This window comes from Amia ocellicauda, chromosome 5, assembly GCF_036373705.1.
Source record: "Amia ocellicauda isolate fAmiCal2 chromosome 5, fAmiCal2.hap1, whole genome shotgun sequence".
In the NCBI taxonomy this organism is placed as follows: domain Eukaryota; kingdom Metazoa; phylum Chordata; class Actinopteri; order Amiiformes; family Amiidae; genus Amia; species Amia ocellicauda.
The window spans coordinates 41,601,863-41,620,362 of record NC_089854.1 but is presented as its reverse complement, the minus strand read 5'-3'; the positions used below and the strand labels follow the sequence as shown (position 1 = coordinate 41,620,362).

The 18,500-nt window shown below is 40.1% G+C and overlaps 3 protein-coding genes across 7 annotated transcripts; 1 reads left to right on the top strand and 2 right to left on the bottom strand.

Annotated features, from left to right (window-relative positions):
• Positions 1-124: 124 nt before the first annotated feature.
• Positions 125-7,952, bottom strand: LOC136750288 (G/T mismatch-specific thymine DNA glycosylase). 3 transcript variants are annotated; one of them, XM_066705237.1, is made up of 11 exons: positions 7,821-7,952; positions 7,419-7,490; positions 6,142-6,296; positions 5,151-5,377; positions 4,808-4,877; positions 4,561-4,696; positions 4,108-4,190; positions 3,607-3,701; positions 3,302-3,476; positions 3,026-3,154; positions 125-2,882 (listed from the first exon to the last, which is right to left on the bottom strand). In XM_066705237.1, the coding sequence occupies exons 2-11, from the start codon at positions 7,472-7,474 to the stop codon at positions 2,734-2,736; spliced, it is 1,275 nt and encodes a 424-aa protein (XP_066561334.1). In that variant the 5' UTR covers positions 7,475-7,490; positions 7,821-7,952; the 3' UTR covers positions 125-2,733. The 3 variants fall into 3 exon arrangements, with proteins under 3 accessions (XP_066561334.1, XP_066561335.1, XP_066561336.1); XM_066705238.1 differs by lacking the exon at positions 7,419-7,490 and having other exon boundaries at positions 7,821-7,951; XM_066705239.1 differs by lacking the exons at positions 7,419-7,490; positions 7,821-7,952 and adding an exon at positions 6,725-7,346.
• Positions 7,953-8,278: 326 nt separating this feature from the next.
• On the top strand, positions 8,279-10,365 carry uqcc6 (ubiquinol-cytochrome c reductase complex assembly factor 6). 3 transcript variants are annotated; one of them, XM_066705236.1, is made up of 3 exons: positions 8,279-8,416; positions 9,768-9,895; positions 10,129-10,365. In XM_066705236.1, the coding sequence occupies exons 2-3, from the start codon at positions 9,788-9,790 to the stop codon at positions 10,219-10,221; spliced, it is 201 nt and encodes a 66-aa protein (XP_066561333.1). In that variant the 5' UTR covers positions 8,279-8,416; positions 9,768-9,787; the 3' UTR covers positions 10,222-10,365. The 3 variants fall into 3 exon arrangements, with proteins under 3 accessions (XP_066561333.1, XP_066561332.1, XP_066561331.1); XM_066705235.1 differs by lacking the exon at positions 8,279-8,416 and adding an exon at positions 8,471-8,757; XM_066705234.1 differs by lacking the exon at positions 8,279-8,416 and adding an exon at positions 8,486-8,784.
• Positions 10,366-11,587: 1,222 nt separating this feature from the next.
• hsp90b1 (heat shock protein 90, beta (grp94), member 1) lies at positions 11,588-18,379 on the bottom strand. Its single transcript, XM_066705232.1, has 18 exons — positions 18,203-18,379; positions 16,777-16,882; positions 16,335-16,476; positions 16,080-16,196; positions 15,437-15,768; positions 15,219-15,330; positions 14,978-15,100; positions 14,784-14,900; positions 14,551-14,688; positions 14,271-14,348; positions 13,981-14,046; positions 13,602-13,871; positions 13,092-13,337; positions 12,799-12,935; positions 12,623-12,701; positions 12,209-12,364; positions 11,941-12,039; positions 11,588-11,850 (listed from the first exon to the last, which is right to left on the bottom strand). Exons 1-18 carry the CDS (start codon positions 18,249-18,251, stop codon positions 11,824-11,826), a joined length of 2,394 nt encoding a protein of 797 aa, XP_066561329.1. The 5' UTR covers positions 18,252-18,379; the 3' UTR covers positions 11,588-11,823.
• Between the last annotated feature and the right edge of the window lie 121 nt (positions 18,380-18,500).

The following is an 18,500-nucleotide window of genomic DNA, read 5'->3' as shown; positions in this document are numbered from 1 at the left end:
TCAGATAATTAGTATTTAGTAACTATTTTCACCTTCTGCGATGTCATTTGCAAAATAAACTTGCACCAGAAAGAGGATCAAGCCATTTGGTAAAAGAAAATCAGGCAGCGACATTTTAAGAGACTTAAGGGTTTGCAAAAGTCTTTATTGTGTAAGGTCAGATTGGTCATGTGTTTAAATACACCTGCCTCTCTCCACATGATAACATACACTCATCTTTACATAATATACACAAACACTACAGCTCAAGAAGTTCAAATAGCTGCCATTGTATTTTAGAGCACCATTATCAATTGTATTTAGGGGTTCCCCTAATTGTATCTGTGTGCGTTAATATAATCACCACTAGGATAAAGTGACTCCCCAACTACACATTAAACCCCCGTTCAACATTGATCCCATCACAGTTTAATTACTGGCATCAGCCCCCTTCCTCACCACAAAACAGGAATGCGTGGCGAGCAGATAAACTCACAGAGGAAAAGTCTGTTCACGTCCGTCTGATATTTGAAAAGCATAAACAAAAACCAACACACGGAACCAAATGACATGAACAAAAAACTCAGGAGAAACAAAACAAAAAACAACAACAAACAAAAAAAACATAAGCGCTTGCACTAAGGGAATGTTTATTCTTTAGAGCACCAGTGATGAGAAAGAAGAAAACAATCCAAGTAGAAATAAGATGAGGGCATGCCGTTATTTAACTGCTGTGGATTAAGGTTACAAAACAGGACGAGAAAACAAAACAAAACCTTTAAAAATGTAAATCTATACATGTACCTGTATTTTGAAAAAATGTAACAGTGTAGTCTGTCAAAGTGTTTCTGAATAAAGCTGCTTTAGTTAGTGGAAGTGTCACGCTTAGGTCAGAGAAAGAAAGATATACCGATGAGATTTACTCATGCATTCTCCACAGCATAATTTGCTTTACATAAAAAGTAGCACTGAGCAACTCAATCTGATAAGCAATTCTCAAGACGTTCTACTGGGCTGGGTAGTAGTATTTTAACATTAAAAATTGTGTGCTTGTAGTAGAAAAGGCACACATGCTATTCCAGCAAGAAACAAGGCAAATAAGTTGCCTCCTTTTTGCTTTAATTTAGAAGTAGATTTGTACACTGGTATTGCATTAATTATGAGCAAAGCCCTTTTTTGTTTTATATTTACAATGCCCCGTCCTCCAACCCTCAGTCAGAGGGACAAGAAGGATTTGGGATTTTAGGAGAAAGTTCTTTAGTCTCCCAGTAACTCCTGAACAACTAGCTTCTGGGTAGCAAAGAGAAGACCCCAGGGGCTTGAGGTGAAGAAACAAACAAAAAGGAAATAAAAAGTGTAATTTCTTTAACCACAATCCTTCTGCAATGGCCCCTCAAGGCAACTTTAATAGAAAGAAAAAATAATAATCTAACAATACCTACTTGACAAGCAGTACAGTTTCAATGGTGAACAGCACAAAGACAAACAATACAGTACTTGGATATGTGGACATGAAAGCTTAAATGCTACTGCACAGATTGGACAATGTCTCTCCCCTTTTGCCAAAAAAGGTGGATCATGTGCTGTCATTTTGATAACCGAAAGCAAGATTATACTTCCTTTAAAAAAAAAAAAAAAAAACGCTCCACCATTTTTTGAGGGCGAAAGGGCTGCATCAAATCTCTGGCCCTGTATTTTACAAAAGGCACAGTATCCAATAAGGTTTTTGAAATGTCCGAGCAGGACCCCCTTGATTCCTAATTGGTAGCCAGTCTGTTTGGCAAACAAAAGAACAAGGCAGTTTAATTGCTTTTCACCCTCACACTAATCCAAGCATGCTTAACACCTAATGCATGGTCAGCATGCATCCAGGTACCGTCCAATGTCAGAAATTTGGTATTTAGAGCAAGAGAGGGACAGTACCAGACAGCTTCAAGGCTAGGCTTACTGGCTTTGTTTGCACAAGAGCTAGACTTGAACCTAGAATCTGCATCAGTTTAAAAACATTAAAAGTACAGCCGAGTCTAAACGAGTGAAACACGAGAATTAATGTGTCCCTTTCAGCCACAGTGGTTGTACAGTTCATAAATGCTACCATTCTCCAGTCTCCCTGTGGTTTAAAACTGGTACAAATAAAGTAACTAGACAGCTGGGAATTTGGAAAACCGGTTGAGATGCTCCATTTAGCATCCCATCCGTTAAAAGGAGTTACTGCATAGAGCTGCAATAAAAATAAAATAAACCTGGAGAGAAAAAAAAAAGTAAATCAGCAGCCCAGGACTGGGGTTTCCTGGGAATTCTTAAAAACAGCAATCAAGTATAACTGTAAAACCCTGATTTTCTCTTGCAGTTAAAACAAAGCCATTTGAAAAACTACCTCAAGTCATGGGGGAAGTATTACATTATCAAACCAAAGACCAAGTAGTAGTAAAATTGCACTTTCTGTAAAATGTTAAAAAATGAATACATAATGTATGAATTACATTAAATAGTAATTAAAAAAAAAAAAAAGTTTTAAATAGTAGTTTCCACAGGATGAACTAATCTACTTAAAATTAATTGTGGAACAGTTCACTAAGGAGGTCTCCAGTTTATGCAATATGAAATACCTAATAGGTGTATTATATATACATCTATATATATATATATAAAAACCCAGCACAACGAGTCTTCAGTTGGAGAACTGAGGTTCTGTATCTTGGTGACTGCATTAAAACTGCAGTGCTCATGCAGTTCCTGGAAAGCTGCTCCATCTCAGACAGTCTCTCCTCCCTGCTGTGGTGGTGGTTGTGTGCTACAGCCACCGATGTCTGGAATCTGGTCTGCAAACGACTGCATCATCCACTGTCCTTCTGGGACCTGCCCGGGCGCCAGGGCTGGGGCACCATCCTTACTAGCGGCTTCTGAAACAAAGCATCACGCAAAACAATGAGCTGAAGACTACCACAAACGTGGTGTGCACCACCTGCATTACCTACAAATGCTACCCTCCCCAAACATTAGGACTCAATAACATGGTAATCCACTGCGACTGGGACACCCTTACCTGGTTCAGCGGGTGTAAAGTTACAGTGGCCATTGTCCTCTGGTCCCGCTTCCCCGTAAGCCCCTCCGAAAGCAGCCTCGTAACCTGGGTCGTACTGCTCCTCCTTAATAGCCATCTTCTTTGCATCCTCTGAAGAACAACAATTTAAAAGTGTTATCTTTGTAATATCATAGCAATATTGGGTAGAATTCCCAGAACTACCAGAATCAAGGTGTTATGAACTCTATAGCTCATCCCAAAAGCTCTGATGTCCCCAGATGTCTGCATGTCCCATACCTTTGGCCAGCTGCAAGTCAAACTTGTAGTCTGTCTCTTGTACATCTCCTACAGTAGTCCCTATGCCCTTGATCTGGTCTCTCAGCTCCTTCAGCTTGATGTAGTAATGCACTTTGTCCTGGGCGCGGGGGAACTGTGCGCAGCGTGCGCTGGAGGAGGGCATCACATAGCACACCTGCACGAGAAGCCACGATTGGAATGAATAACGGCAATAACAGCAGCCCTGCCCTTCAGTTTCCCATAATTCCCTCATTTGTTCAGGACTCAATAACCCATTTTGTATATTTACAGAGAAAAGGTCTTACTGTGTCGGTTTCTGGGATCTTGTGTGGCTGTACTCCAAACTCAAATTTCTTGATCTTGAACCCAAAGATCTCTTTGCTAAATATTTCATAAATACCTGTCAAAAACAGAAGCCTAGTTAGTTGTTATACCCATCATGCACCGATAACTCACTACTGTGTAATTGAAGGATAAAATCTAATTTTACATTTCCTACAGCAATAAATTAAGTTGCTCCCCACAGTTGCAAAAAAAATGCAAAAGTACACTAAATTAGGCTTGTATATTTGGAACAATTTAGACGCAGTATGTAACAATACATGAAGATTATTATTTTTGTCATTACCAGGTATATTACATAGGGATTGATTTCAATAAAACAAATTAGAGGTTTACTTATCCTGTTAATAAGAATAATCAGAATATATGAGCCACCACTGTCATAAGAAACTTTAACTATTATTGGCTAGGAGGCTGAAAACAATATGAATATGGATTATGTCATGTAGTCACTCAATACTCACATTTCCCATTGAACGCAGCAACTAGCGGTTTGTACTTCTTCAGTTTCTCTACTAGAATTCTGCCTCCTTCACGAAACTCTTTGCTGTTGGGTGTGAATGAAGACAATTTGAGCATCACTTAATGGAAGTCTGCTACATTGTGAAGCAGCACATTGCTGTAGCAAGATTATATTGTATACAACATTACAACCCTAGGGGTTCAATATTAACCAAACTGTAGCAGCTGCCAAGAAGATATATTAAAACTACAATTTCTATAAATACTTTCTGCCTCTGAAGTATTCCCCTGTACCCCTTAGCTTCCATTGTTTAGCCTCCAGGGGATGCTTTAGAAACCTCAGCTCTCACATACAGACAGACCCGATGCACATTCTGCTGAGCATTCATTGAAAGGGGAGAAGTACCAATCACGATGTAGCTCATGCCTGACCATGTATAAGCTACCAGTCCTACCTTGATAGGTCTTTGCTTCCTGGGGTTGTCCTTTCCACCATGTTTGTGAATCCTATGCCATACTTTTCGGGCAATAACAGGTCATCCAGGTGATTTAACTGGGCATCACTCAAACCAGACAGGAAAAGGCACTTCCCTAAAAGAGAGCATACATTTATAAGAGTGCTCCCAGACAGTTGGAAGACAAGATGGAAAACATAAGGATGGCCAGTTTGATTAAATTATGATGAAAGAACACTGTACTTACAAAAATGGTTTCCTGGGCCAGGGTAATGATGTCCTTTGTAAGCTGCCATCAATCCAGGGTTAATTCCAACCTGTAAATGGAAGAAGGTCTTACTAACGTGGATACAAATAATTCTACCTTCAAACCTGCAAATGCGTAAGTAAAGAAACTATGATGTATAAGACAATAGTGGTGGAAAACACTTGATGGACATATTGAAATTGAAGCCAACATTCTAGAATGTTTCAAATTACTATGGCTGATGAATTCATTTAAGCCTTTTATTAATGATGAAATGGGACAATACAAAAATGTTCATTGGCCATTAGTCTACTAAACATAGTGCTTATAATAGGTTGCTTACAATCACAATGTCCAAATTGAAGGTGAGGATGTCCGGCAGTGTTTTAGTCATGAGCTCCGCCTCAGAAACTCCATTGAAGCGATCCACTTTCCTCTTGACCTTCTTGAAGGCATCCGAGATCTTCTCCTGCTTGCCCCCGGCAGAACCCTCAGCTGCTTTGCCCTTCTTGGCTCCAGGTTTCTTTGGGTCTTTACCTGGGGGTCTACCTCTCTTCCCCTTTGTAGGTGCTACAAACATGGAAGATGCAAATTACTATCATGATAGTATATCCCTCACTCGTTCTCCTCTCTAGCCAGGTGGTGGAGTGAGCGGTCTGGGAGTATTAGAAATGCACAGTGTCTTGCCATCCTTTAACGCCTCCTTAAGATTGATCCGTTTACACCTTTAGACCATCTTCTCTTACACCTCCAATAATACTCAATGTAATGTGTAGATTGTATTTAAATATAGTGATGTTGTTACCCTTGTAATATTGTGCACGGTATTAATAGTGTAGCAAAGTACTATTATTTACTTGAGATAAACAGGGCTCATTATGCAATGGATAAGGGCATCTGCCAATAAATAAATAATAATAATAATAATAATAATAATAATAATGTAAGCTTTGCATTGTGATGCCCATCACCTGGTTGTGAAGAGTGAGCAAACCCTCCAAGTTTGTGAGAGCCTTTCTTGCATTACTGGTTAGTCATTTGAGTGACCTGTGATGAATGATGGTTGTGTACAGCCACAAATAATACAAAACCACTACAATTGACACTCTTACACTTTTTAACTTGCAATTCAACTTAATTTAACAATGCTACGTGAAGTAAACTCTATATGTAGCCTATTTATGGTTACCTGTACTCTTATTCTATTTTTTAGTTTTCACGCCAAACGTGTAAATAATAACAATACACGACAACGAAAAGACACGAACCCGGACTTCGTTTTCACAGTGAATCATCATAAAATACATAACGATGCAAGCAAGAGGGGCTTATACCTTGAACTGGAACTGGAGCAGGAGCAGGCTCCTGATGGACAGACAACTCAGTCATCTCCGACTCCTCTTTAGATCCATCGAGGAAGGGAGACACGTTCGACATCTGGTGATACTGAGTGGCCTGGAGGGCTTGGATCTGCTGAGTTGACTGGAACCTTTTAAAAAAGGGAGGGAAATTATCTCCATAAATATACACACTCCAGAGGAGGTCATCTATTCAAATATCCATGCTGAAATGGCCAGAAAAACAACATCTTTCCCATTCATCATAACTATACACTCCAGGAGTATTTCTTTGAATGGCATCCGAATGGGGAAATGTACAAGGAAATGGATCATTCAACAATTCATACAAAGCAAGGCCTTGGAAAGCATAGAGAAACAACTTTGTCAAATGAAAACGTGTCCTTCTCAAAAGTGAGCCACACAAACCAAACTGAAGTATGTCACTCAACACACAACCACATTATCCAAATGGCAAAATGAACATGTATGATTGGAATCGCTTTGTTAATTAAAAACAAAATTAAACCAAACAATTCCCACGTTACATGTTCCAGTTAAACGCCTACTATAGCCTTACCTCTCATTTACTCCATTCTAGTATAGACTTTCGGCCACGTAGATATGTTTTTCAATTCGTTCCTGAAAACAAATGCCCCGGGATGTCTGTACTATTAATTTACATGCAAACATGACTGCATTTAATATATAGCTTTGTAAATATATAATGGTTTCCCCACTTGTGATACAACTATGCCACGCGAATTGAAAGTTAAGCACCACAACGTGAGCAGCCTTTGCTTTAAATGCGGATCAGGAAGTATGACGACTTTCCAGACGTTTGGGCGGAAAATGACAATAGCGTCGCTACTTCAAGCACATCGATTTCGTATAAAAGTATATTAAATGAATCTAGAATTGATCGAAACATTATTTATGCGCTTATATCGCGCCTCGTTGTTGCAATTCAAAATATAAAGAAGTGCTGCAAACTGAGACTAACCGGGCAAGTAACAGCTGCCTGCAGAGCGACGGACTTTCCTGTCCTCCTGATACAATACAAACACGACGCTGTTTTGTTTACTGAACGAGATCGATCTCGTATTTTTGAGTTTCCTTTTTAAGATCCATCGGTCAGGTTTTTTATTTTTATTTAATTATTTATTTATTTACTTACTTACTTTTGGAAATGATAACATGTGAAAGAAAAAAGGCGAGAAGAAAACAAAAGTTGAAAATCCCGGCCGCCTTGATGCATTTGTAGGGAAACTCACCAATGTTGCAGATAATCCGTAGGGACCGTCAAAGATGCATACTGCTTTTCTTCCATCGTTATGGTGGATTTACTTAAATAGATTAATAATAACTGTGATTTCAAATACTCAGTCAATTTCCCCCCCTTTTTGTTCAGACCGACACAAATGAAACCTGGTCTTTTAATCGCTCTAACGGGGCTCCGGGGCTCACAAACACTGCAGTTACAATATTTACCATTTACACATCTTACATTTCCCACAATTGTTAAAACTCAGTCGAGAATTTAAAACAACAACAACAACAATATGACACAACGAGTTCACAGGGGCCTACGCTGAAAAGGGGAAGATATTTGATCATTTGCGGTAATAAGCGCTTTTCGCCCATGCAACTACACATCGTGTAAAGCAGTGACATACCTGTTACAAATTACGCCGGGAACTGGTTTTATTCATGAAAAAGGACACCGTATTTAAGATTAAAACCCCCAAAGAAGCAAGCGATCGACTGCTCTCAACATAGAGACAACAAAGAGGCTTTAAACCAGAACATTCAGTCAACTCTGACACCCGGAACCTACCACCGTAGAGACGGGGGGAAAAGAACTAAACCAAAATTATCCCTTTAACAATGTCCGCTGTATACTAATATACATCATCTGAAATACTTATATATTTATTTAAAATATGTTTTAAAATATCATAAATGTAATGGTAAAAGCTCTTAATATCTTTTCACATACTATTACACATACACGGATTCTATTACCCCCCTATTTGGCCGATAGTTTCGTTTCTTTAGACATTTGAACCCCGGTGCCTCTTCTGATTGGCTGAGAGGAAGCCACGTGTCTCGGCACTGCAGTCCGCTCTGTTCAGTGGCCACACAGACACCATTGGGAAGATATATATTTTTTTCTTCTTCTTAAACGATAACAAATATAGTTCTGTTGCTGTTTACAGCTCATTTAGAAATGAAAATAAATGAAAGCGGCTTTATTCGTTCATTTTTATTGGTAAATAGGATTTAACATATAACGAGTGTATCTAATCAGATAAACTGTATTTCAATGATCAGGATTACTGACTTAATTAAGTAAAGTTCACCGGGCAGAAGATAAATACATAAACGTGTTTTTGTCCCCATCTGTTTCTCGACGTGACAAATCCCCACAGCTTTTTGTTATACTAGAATAGTACACTTCAATATGATAACGGAACTAAAGTTACTTTGGCAAGTGCAGTGGGGGTCGCTTTAGTGGGGCACACTGTACGGAAATGGCCGTAGAGTTCTGTGGAACCACAATGTCAATGGTTTGAGGGGGAAAGAAAACCACAAGAATTACCACCAAAACAGGTTGATTGGATTGAAAACGAAGTCCGGGTTCGTGTCTTTTCGTTGTCGTGTATTGTTATTATTTACACGTTTGGCGTGAAAACTAAAAAATAGAATAAGAGTACAGGTAACCATAAATAGGCTACATATAGAGTTTACTTCACGTAGCATTGTTAAATTAAGTTGAATTGCAAGTTAAAAATGTCAGAACTAGTTGTATGTCCAGTTTGTATAATTGTTGTGTTTAAATCTGGATGTTTGTGTGTGCAAGCATGCATTTCATTTAGATTTAAATAGTAGATTTCCGGGGAACTAGCCCACATGCAGGTTTATTTTTATAATACATTTGTAGTTAGGTTGATTTTGTATGTGCTAACTAGCTGAAATAATCTCTTGAAATGGAAGTGGTTGTTTCCCGCCAGGTGGTACCATCTTAGCATCATTTGTCTTCACTGCAATCTGTCAAGTAGTTTTACCCTGGTACGGTGTCTTCGATAAGCCCAGAATATAATGGAAATAACGTGACTAAATATGTGCATCAAATTGTTATTTTTCAAACACCATGTCATGATAATAACAACCATGAACCCCATCTACTGTAGTTGCTGTTATCTTGTATTATAGTTGTATTCACTGCATAACTTATCGTTGTGCTCTACTGTGCACTTCTGTTGCTTTTGTATATTGTACCTTTATGTAAAGTTAATGGTTAATACAGTGTACTAAAGCTCAGTATCGTGTGTGTAGGTTGTTTGGAAAACATTAACAATGTAACCATAGAATAACCTGCATTAAAAAAAAAAAACGTAATTCTAACATTACAGGACAAGATAACGTGCAGTGTTTTACAGTTTAACAATGGTTAGAAGTATTGAACTCAGTGACAAACAACAAACTTACATTTCCATATTAATAGTGAAACTCCTGCAGATACTCTCTCTGTACATATGACTGTGGTAATACAAGACTGTGTTAGTGATGACAGACACCTGTGAGACTGAAACTAATTGCAATGTACTGCTGTTACCTAGGTGATACATCCTATCTGGAAATGCCAGCTGGTGTGTCTTGGCCCCGGTACCTCAGTATGTTTGGAGCTAGTATTATAGCCATGTTTGCTGGAGCTGAAGTTGTACACCAATACTACAGACCGGATCTGGTAAGAATATAACATTAGGCCTTCATAAAATGCAGTAGGTAACGTGTTATAGTAAATTGATTATGCATGGTCTTCCTTTTGTGTTGTCATCTCTGAAAGGTGAAATACTGTGAATTTAAGTTAGTTTTCTGAATTCCATACATTTATATTTGATTGGATTTACAAATGCCAGTGTTTGCATTGCAGTGACAGTTCTTCAGTTTACTAATTGTGAATTTTCCTTTCATTTTCAGTCAATTCCTGAAACTCCTCCCAAACCCGGAGAACTAAGAACAGAACTCCTGGGCATAAAGGCCAGACATGAACCAAATTCACAGAAACAATGAAAAATAGATGACACTTTTGGGATGGATTGTGGGAATGTTTTGGTTTTTTTTGGTGGGGGGGGGGGGGGGGGGAGAATTGTGTAGTGTCAAGATTAATATATTGCAAAGTTGTTTTTTAAATGCTAATAAAGAATATTTTTTGGAGAGGTTTCCCCTTACTGAGTTTATTACAGTAGTGTTCAGATATACCATGGACATAATTTAACTCAAGGTTATTCTGTCAACCCTTGCTCTTGATTTTATCCATCTATGTATAAAAAGTGGTTAACAACTCTGCAAGTGAAAAGGCACCTACCACCAAATGAAAAGTCCTGGATGGTTTCTTGTAGCCCAGATAGAAAATGGATAGTCTTCATCCATTGATAAAAGTAGTTGTATAATGCATTACCCAGTTTGATACATAGGATTTTTGCAAACCTTTTTTTGGGGCCAAGGGTATCTATTCCTATCCACAATGGCTGCATCTGGACTAAATAACAATCAAGTACTATGGGGTGTGTAATAAAGTATCCAGATCCATGATATTTAAACCACTGCAGAAAAAGCAATTTAAGCAAGAGGGCTGAGGGAAAATGTGCAATGTTAACTGCCTGCCAAGTATATGGTTAGCGGTTTCTAGAAGGATCATCACTTTAATTGCCCCGATTTGCACACGCCACTCCACTGGCTCCCAATACCGGCACACATTCAGTTCAAGACACTGACCCTCACCTACTGCTGCTGTCTTGACCACACTGCACCGAGCCACCTTCAGACACTCGTCTCTCCATCCATCCCCTCCAGACCACTGTGGTCTTCTAGCACCAGGAGACTAACTCTGCCTCCTCTCCACTCCCCTTCCTGAAGACGCTCCTTCTCATCCCCTGCCCTTAAATGGTGGAACTACCTTCCCACCGAGGTCAAAAGAGCAGAGTCCCTGACCTCCTTCTGGCACTTACTCAAGACATCTTTTAAGACAGTACTTGTAATATTAGTCCTTTTAATCCCCGGAAGATGCACTTCACAGCGTCTAATCATGCTTCTTGCGTTACTAATACTTGTATTGATTGTTTTCCCCCTTGCTCCCTTTCCCATAACCCTTGATGGTGACCCTACCTCTTGGCAGCACTTAGCTTTACTGTCCAGGATGTATTACAATTTACACAGGCAAGTACAGTAAGTGAGGCATTATATTTTGAATGTAAATTTGAATTTGTTCATGGTTGATGCCTTGTACTTATTGTACTGTATTCTTGCACTTTGTATTGCGCTTATGTTGCAAGTCGCCCTGGATAAGGGTGTCTGCCAAGAAATAATGTTAATTAAAATGCTGGTGTAGGAGGGTCTTGAGAAGGATTGAATGAAAATGGACAACTAACACCCCAGATCCATTTTTGGAAACATTTAATTGTTCACGTGACAGGATGGTTTCACTCCATAAAGTTAAATATTAACAAATTTACAATCATGAGGAATGTAAAAAACAAAAGACAAATCCTTTAAAAAACCCCCTCCCAATCCCCAACTGTCCTCCCCAGTGCAGAGTAAATATGGCCTCGATGGTTCAAAGCATTGAACTTCCGCTCCCAATCAGATACCCAGACCTCTCCATGTTACAGTGCTTTACAATTCATCTTTCTCTGTTGAAGTCTGCAAGAGAGGAGGGAAAAAAATAAGTTCACTTGCATACTTTACATCCAAAACTGAACACCAGAACTGCTGCAGATTTAGCAAACTTACCGTTTCCTCATCCTCTTCCTCCTCCTCCTTCACCTCCTCCTCCTCCAATGCTTCTTCCTCTGTGGGTTCTTCAGGCTCCTCTTCTGGCTCCTCCTCCACCTGCAAGATACAAAAAGCCCACAATGTACCATGATAAAGAGGTAGATATTCCATTTACAACACATTTTGAAACCACTCCAAAAGGGAAATGCAGAACCCCCCTTTGAACCATCTTAATATTCCAGGTCAGGAGAGAGTAGTCCAATTTTGATTCTGTAAACAAACTTACCTTCTCAGTAAGGTCAACATTCATGCTGAGTCGCAGCATCCTCTCTATCCGGTCTCCATATGCCTTGGTATCGCCCAGCTGATACCCTGACCGCAGGGTGGCAGTTTCAAAGAGCACTACAGCCAAGTCAGAGGCGGTCTCATCCTCTGGATTTTCCTTTAAAAATAAATACAATTACAATCTGCTTCCTCAGATTAGTTAAAGATGACCAGTATGAAAGAATGTTAGTGTTTAGAGCACTACCCCCTACTTTCACCATTGCATTTAGGAATTAAGAGCAGTTTGATCAAAGTGCAGGGCAGGGGGTACTCCAGGACAGGTTTGAAAACCACTGTTCTAGAGCATTACATTTGTCCAGTTGAACAGGGGTGGTTTTAACTTAACACCACTGAATGGTTAAGGTTGTCAATTTACCTTCACTCGTCTCAGCATTTCCTTGATGAGGGGATGTCTTGGGTTAATTTCAAAGGTTTTTTTCTGACTGGCATAATAACTAGGAGGGAAGAATAAAAGGTTAACGCTGTAAGGGAGAAGGACTTTAGCTTCATAAATCATAATACCACATTCCCAGAACACCCAACTCCACTTACTTTGTGGAAATGTCTTTTCCTGTCTGATAAGCTTGGGCTTTCATGATCCTTTCCATGTTTCCAGACCAGCCATACTGACTAGCAACCAGAGCACAGGGAGAATCTGTGAGCCTCTGGGACAGGACTGCCTTCTCAACCTGGAATAAAAAAAATTGTACAACCATTGTAAAGATCAGCATCATACAGAAGGCTTTAGGGCCAAACACAAACTAAAACTGCCATTGTAAAGGTCCGCGAAACTACAGTACATATCCTCGAAATACCATAATCCACAAGACCTTCAGGCAACATACCTTATCTTTCAGAGATTTGTCCTTCATCCAGTTGGTGAGAGGCTCATATTCCTTCTCCAAGGCCTCCCTCTTCTCTTTGGTTTTGTCGCTCTCGTCAAACTTCACACCTTCCTTGGCAACGTTCTGGAACCTCTTGCCATCGAACTCGGGCAGGGCTTGGATGCAGTACTCGTCTACGGGCTCGGTCAGGTAGATCACTTCATAACCCTTCTTCAGGAGCTGCTCCACAAAGGGTGAGGCCTCTGCCTATAGATGGAAGAGACAAGTAGAATTGAAGCAGATACATTAGAATTAAGCAGGTCTTCGGTTCTCCTGCTCGTTAGAGTACTTGATGCAGTTTTAGTGGACAAGGCATTGATATTTTATAATTCAAATTAAAGCACAAAAGCTTAAAGCAGATTCAGCCTCCTCTTTAAAGCAGTTTCATGATCTGCATTTCTACAAGGGGCCAGCTGAAATGCTTTGCCAGTGTGGCCTAGAGTTCACAGACTTGGGCAACCACTGCTCTACCTCCTTCCTACTGGTTCCAGCCATGAAGAAGATTTTATCCTGCTTCTCCTTCATCCTCTCCACATACTGCTCCAGGCTGCTGACGTCACTGTCGCTGTGGGAGGTCTGGAAGCGCAGCAGCTTGGCCAGGCGGGTTCTGTTGGAGTGGTCCTCAATTACACCCAACTTGATGTTGGTGCCAAACTCTTTCCAGAACTTCTCATTGTAGGACTCCTCTGCAATCTTCTTGATCATGTCCAGGGTCTTGCGGACCAGCTTTTTACGGATAACCTGTCAAAACAAAAGCAACCTTGTGAGACACTGCAATGCACCATTTATAAAGGCAGTTGAAGGGGTTATGGCGAATCCAAGGTCAATGGAGGACGAGTGCAAGTCCTACCTTCAGCAGCTTGTGTTGCTGTAGTGTCTCTCTGGACACATTCAAGGGCAGGTCATCAGAATCAACCTGAGAAGAGATTACATTCACATTAGCAATACAATATACATAATCTAGAAGTGTTATGCAAGAACACTCATTTTGGGAGTATTCATATACAAATTGTGGTAATTGAAGTTAAGTTAAAATCCATTTAAGTTTCAGTAAAGACTGATGCATTGGTATTGAAGAAACGGACAGTCATTTTAAAATTCACAATTTAGAGAAAAGGACCAAATAAAAAGGTTACTCACCACACCCTTGATGAAGTTCAGATATTTTGGCATCATGTCATGGAAGTCATCAGTAATAAACACCCTACGGACAAAAAGCTGATGGCAGAGATACAATTAGTTTCTAGATTAAGAAAGCCCACGTTAACATCTAAAAATGTTCTATAAATATGGCAGCTTATTACGATAAAAACTAGCCTTGCATCTTTAAGATGCTAGGTGAGTTACATTGTTCCAAAATGTAACATCTAAGCAAGCTTATGAATTGGATAACATGAAAATAAATTGCCCATCATCTTACCTTGATGAAGTCATTCTTCTTTGAACCATACTCATCAAAAAGACCCCTTGGAGCAGTACTGGGCACAAACAGAATAGACTTGAAAGTGACCTCTCCTTCAGCAGTGAAATGGATATGAGACATGGGATCTTCAGAATCCTATGGGATTATAAAAAAAAAAATAAACCCAAACTTACTACACCAAACAAGACCGGTAGAGGGGAGGGGAAGAAAAAAAGTCTAGGTCAACTCACCCTAGAGAAGGTTTTGTAGAAAGCCTTGTACTCATCTTCCTCCACTTCTTTGGCAGGTCTCTGCCAGATGGGTTTGATATCATTCATCAGCTCCCAGTCCCACACAGTCTTCTCAACCTGGAAAGAGAGGAGATAATTTAGCCATTGCTTGAAAGTAGAGCCACAGTTTACTTCCACTGAAATTGACATTTCACCTTCTTGGTCTTTGGCTTGTCCTTGTCTTCCTCTTCCTCCTCCACTTCCGCCTCTTCATCTGTACCTTCCTTCTTCTCTGCCTCCGCATCATCCTCCTCGATGGGCTCCTCCACAGTTTCAGTCTGGAAAGAATGTGCCACAAGAATACACTTACTTCTGTACAGAGAGGCGGGATAGTCATCTACATCTCATACATTAACCAGACTTTGCAAGATCAAAGCCATTTCAGATGCCACTCACCTTGCTACTCCAGACATAGATGGGGAAGTTAATGAACTGAGAGTATTTCCTCACAAGGTTCTTGATCGTTTCGAGTTCAAGATAATCTGATGCCTCCTCCTTCATCACCAGTCTGATTAAAAGATAAAATTGATGTTCAAACCAACATTTAAAACTGGGCTATAATGGTCTTAAATTAAGCTAGTAAATTAGGAACACTCCAAACACTAGTAACTCACGTAATGGTAGTGCCACGGCCCAGAGTGTTCCCACGTGGATCTTCAGTCACAGAGAACTCATTGGAGTCAGACTCCCAGATATGCTGGGTTCCATTGTTGTGTTTGGATGTGACAATGACTTTGTCCGCCACCAGGAAAGCAGAGTAGAATCCAACACCAAACTGGCCGATCAGCTCTGAAGTCGACTGGTCATCGCTCTGCATTTCTGTCATCTTGTTCAAGAACTCACTGGTTCCAGACTTGGCAATGGTGCCCAGATTCTTGACCAGGTCCTCTTTGGTCATTCCAATGCCTGTGTCAGTGATGTGCATCATGTTCTTTTCCTTATCAGACTACAACACAAGAGTGAATCATATTAGAGTAGCTTATATCATGCAACATAGTCTAACCCATTTCTGGTGCTTCTAGGTGTAGAAAATGCAATTGATTCCACTCCTACATACAGAATATACAGCTAGAGATTATAGGTGAAGGACTACATCAAAAGCTTAAGTGCAAATTGGTTCTCGCATTTCATTTTTTATTACCTCTTAAATTTTCAGTTTAAACTTTCTTCATTGGTCAGAAGTCCTGTTAAGGCTAATTGGAGAGAAATCCTAGGACAATTTCCTAGTTCTGTAAAGGTTATGCAAGCTCAACAAACCTTAATTTTAATGGTCAGCTCCTCATTACCATCCAAAGCATCGTCATTTGTTAGAGATAACAACCGAATCTTATCCAAGGCATCAGAAGCATTGGAGATCAGCTCCCTAAGGAAGATCTAGGTTTTCAAATAAATTAAAAAAAAAAAAAAAAAAAAAAAAAGTCAGAAGTCTTACTGAAAGAACTGGCAAATACACACATATGTGAAGGGACTTGGCAGAATGTGATTAAAATAAACCATACAGCAGTTACTCACCTCCTTGTTCTTATAGAGAGAATTAATGATCAGCTTCATCATTCTGTTCACCTCGGCCTGGAAGACATGCTTCTCAGACTTCTCCCGCAGCTCTTTAATCTGAGCTGCATTCAGACCGTCCAACTGAATGGCCTCTTCCTCTCTGCAAACCAGAGGTAGGAGAAAATATTGAATTGGAAAACAAGTGGCTTCACTATACCCAGAAGATCAAAGCTGGAACGATGTTGCTTTGTGCTTACACTGTGTGAAGATTGGCCCACTGACAGACCAATGCATTTTAGCATATAAAATGAATCAGGCTAGTTAGTCTCCACTCACAGTACTTCAGGTTTTGTGTTTAGAGAGCCTTATGTAACCAATGCTGTATGAACCAGTGAAAGCAAGTTGCCCCTGTAGATTCCCAAGGGAGAAACTGGCTTCCCCATCCCTACAAATTACAAACCTCTGAACAACTTCATCATCTGTTCGGGAGCCATCCCTGCTTTTACCCAAGTCTTCATCTACAGTCGCATCAACATCTACATCTTTATCATTGGCTTGAACCGATGCTAGAAGAGGGGGTGGAAGCAGAAGTGAAACGGTCAGTGCTCTGAAATTGACATTACTGCATTTTAATCTGGATTTATTACATCCATGACTAAGGACCAATCTCTAGAACAGCCCTACTGCTGCCAAGAGATCCCAGGCAGCAGTAGCAGCTTTAGGTTTTTGGATGTTTACAGCCTACAAATCAGTCACATTTGCAACCTTGCATCATTGTTTGATCAGCATATGATGTCCTACAAGCCTTTGGCTCATTCAAACACTTGTCCTGCTCCAGAGGTTGCAGCCCATGCACCAGATCTTAAATATTGACATCAAGTAAACAAGATTACATCAGTGTTCAGCAACCTTGGTCCTCAAGGAGTTTTTGTACCACCTGAGCCAAGTTTTTCTGAACAAGTTAAGCACAGGATTTCAGGCTTTACATGGCAAAAGATTCCTTTATAGGGTTACCCACTACTACAACAGTCTCACTTTCCTTGAATATTTTAGCCACATGCCCATCTCCATTGAATGGATGCCATCTCATGTACCCGAGATTCCTACTGATGGCCACGATTTCAACAGAGAAGTTACAGCTTCAGTTACCTTAAATCGTTAAGTATAGAGGAATTACTTCTATATATGTGAAAGGCACGCATCAATGTACCTCAATATTGGCTACATTCGTGTTCAATTCAGAAAGCGAGCCTCCAATAAGTTGTTCAAGGGCTTTGATTGGCAATTTCACTTGAGGGTGCAACAATGACTTCTTCCACATCACAGAAAGACCCCACACCGAGAATGAGTCTTGGTTTTTATCACGCATGCACGAAAGATACGCTGTGGTATGTGGAGACTTGGATTTGGATGTTAGGATGATATCCGATCTCCACATCCTTTTTCTTGAAAATCAAGGCGGTGTATTTGTGCACGACAGACTATCTTGCACAAGCGGCAAATGGGGGGGGGGAAGGGGCCTTACCTTGGCAGGCATGCCACACTGAAGAGGGATCAGGATTAATGTTAAATTTAATACATGCACAAGGTACACAATGAAAGATTTCTGGATAAGGAACTCCAAAAATACGAGTTCTAGTTAGTCAATTACCTCGCCTTATAGAAACGTCAGTCTGTACAAAGAAACTTCTAGAAACACGTGGAAACTGAGCACATAAAATTACGACTTGTAGAAGTGATGCAAGGTTTCACTCGGTTTGAAGTGTACAGTAGCATATACATTATCTACAGAACAGATAATACAAATGAAAACAATTCTGAATTTAAAACCAATCCAACATCAAGTTCAAGTGCAGCGGTAGCTAAATAGAAAATCGAATACTTACAAAATACTAGAAGAGCGCAAAGGAGACCTATAATCCACAGACTCCTCATGATTATGAAAATGATGTAGAATTATTTTACTTAGATTATAGCTTCCGATAGTCCTACACTGTCGCCGCTTTCCCACCTCCTCTATCCCGGCAAAAGATTATTGAACTCTGGGGTGGTTCTGTCCTACAGGGTCCTTTATTAAAGCCCCGAGAAGGAAAGAGGTGGAAAACAACAACCAGCCAATCACTGCATACCACGCACAACAACCAACCAATCGGAAGACGAATCGCAGCTCTCAGTTGCCAATCG

What these genes read in the sequence shown, in the direction of transcription:
- LOC136750288 (XM_066705237.1), bottom strand. Translation starts at nt 7,474, where the DNA reads ATGGAAGAAAAGCAGTATGCATCTTTGACGGTCCCTACGGATTATCTG. An exon ending in TCAATTTGGACATTGTGATT is followed by an intron (nt 4,878 to 5,150) that starts GTAAGCAACCTA and finishes TTCCATTTACAG; the next exon opens with GTTGGAATTAACCCTGGATT. An exon ending in TGACTTGCAGCTGGCCAAAG is followed by an intron (nt 3,155 to 3,301) that starts GTATGGGACATG and finishes GTTGTTCTTCAG; the next exon opens with AGGATGCAAAGAAGATGGCT.
- uqcc6 (XM_066705236.1), top strand. Translation starts at nt 9,788, where the DNA reads ATGCCAGCTGGTGTGTCTTGGCCCCGGTACCTCAGTATGTTTGGAGCT. An exon ending in AATACTACAGACCGGATCTG is followed by an intron (nt 9,896 to 10,128) that starts GTAAGAATATAA and finishes TTTCATTTTCAG; the next exon opens with TCAATTCCTGAAACTCCTCC.
- hsp90b1 (XM_066705232.1), bottom strand. Translation starts at nt 18,251, where the DNA reads ATGAGGAGTCTGTGGATTATAGGTCTCCTTTGCGCTCTTCTAGTATTT. An exon ending in ATGTTGACCTTACTGAGAAG is followed by an intron (nt 12,040 to 12,208) that starts GTAAGTTTGTTT and finishes TGTATCTTGCAG; the next exon opens with GTGGAGGAGGAGCCAGAAGA. An exon ending in AGGAAGAGGATGAGGAAACG is followed by an intron (nt 11,851 to 11,940) that starts GTAAGTTTGCTA and finishes CCTCTCTTGCAG; the next exon opens with ACTTCAACAGAGAAAGATGA.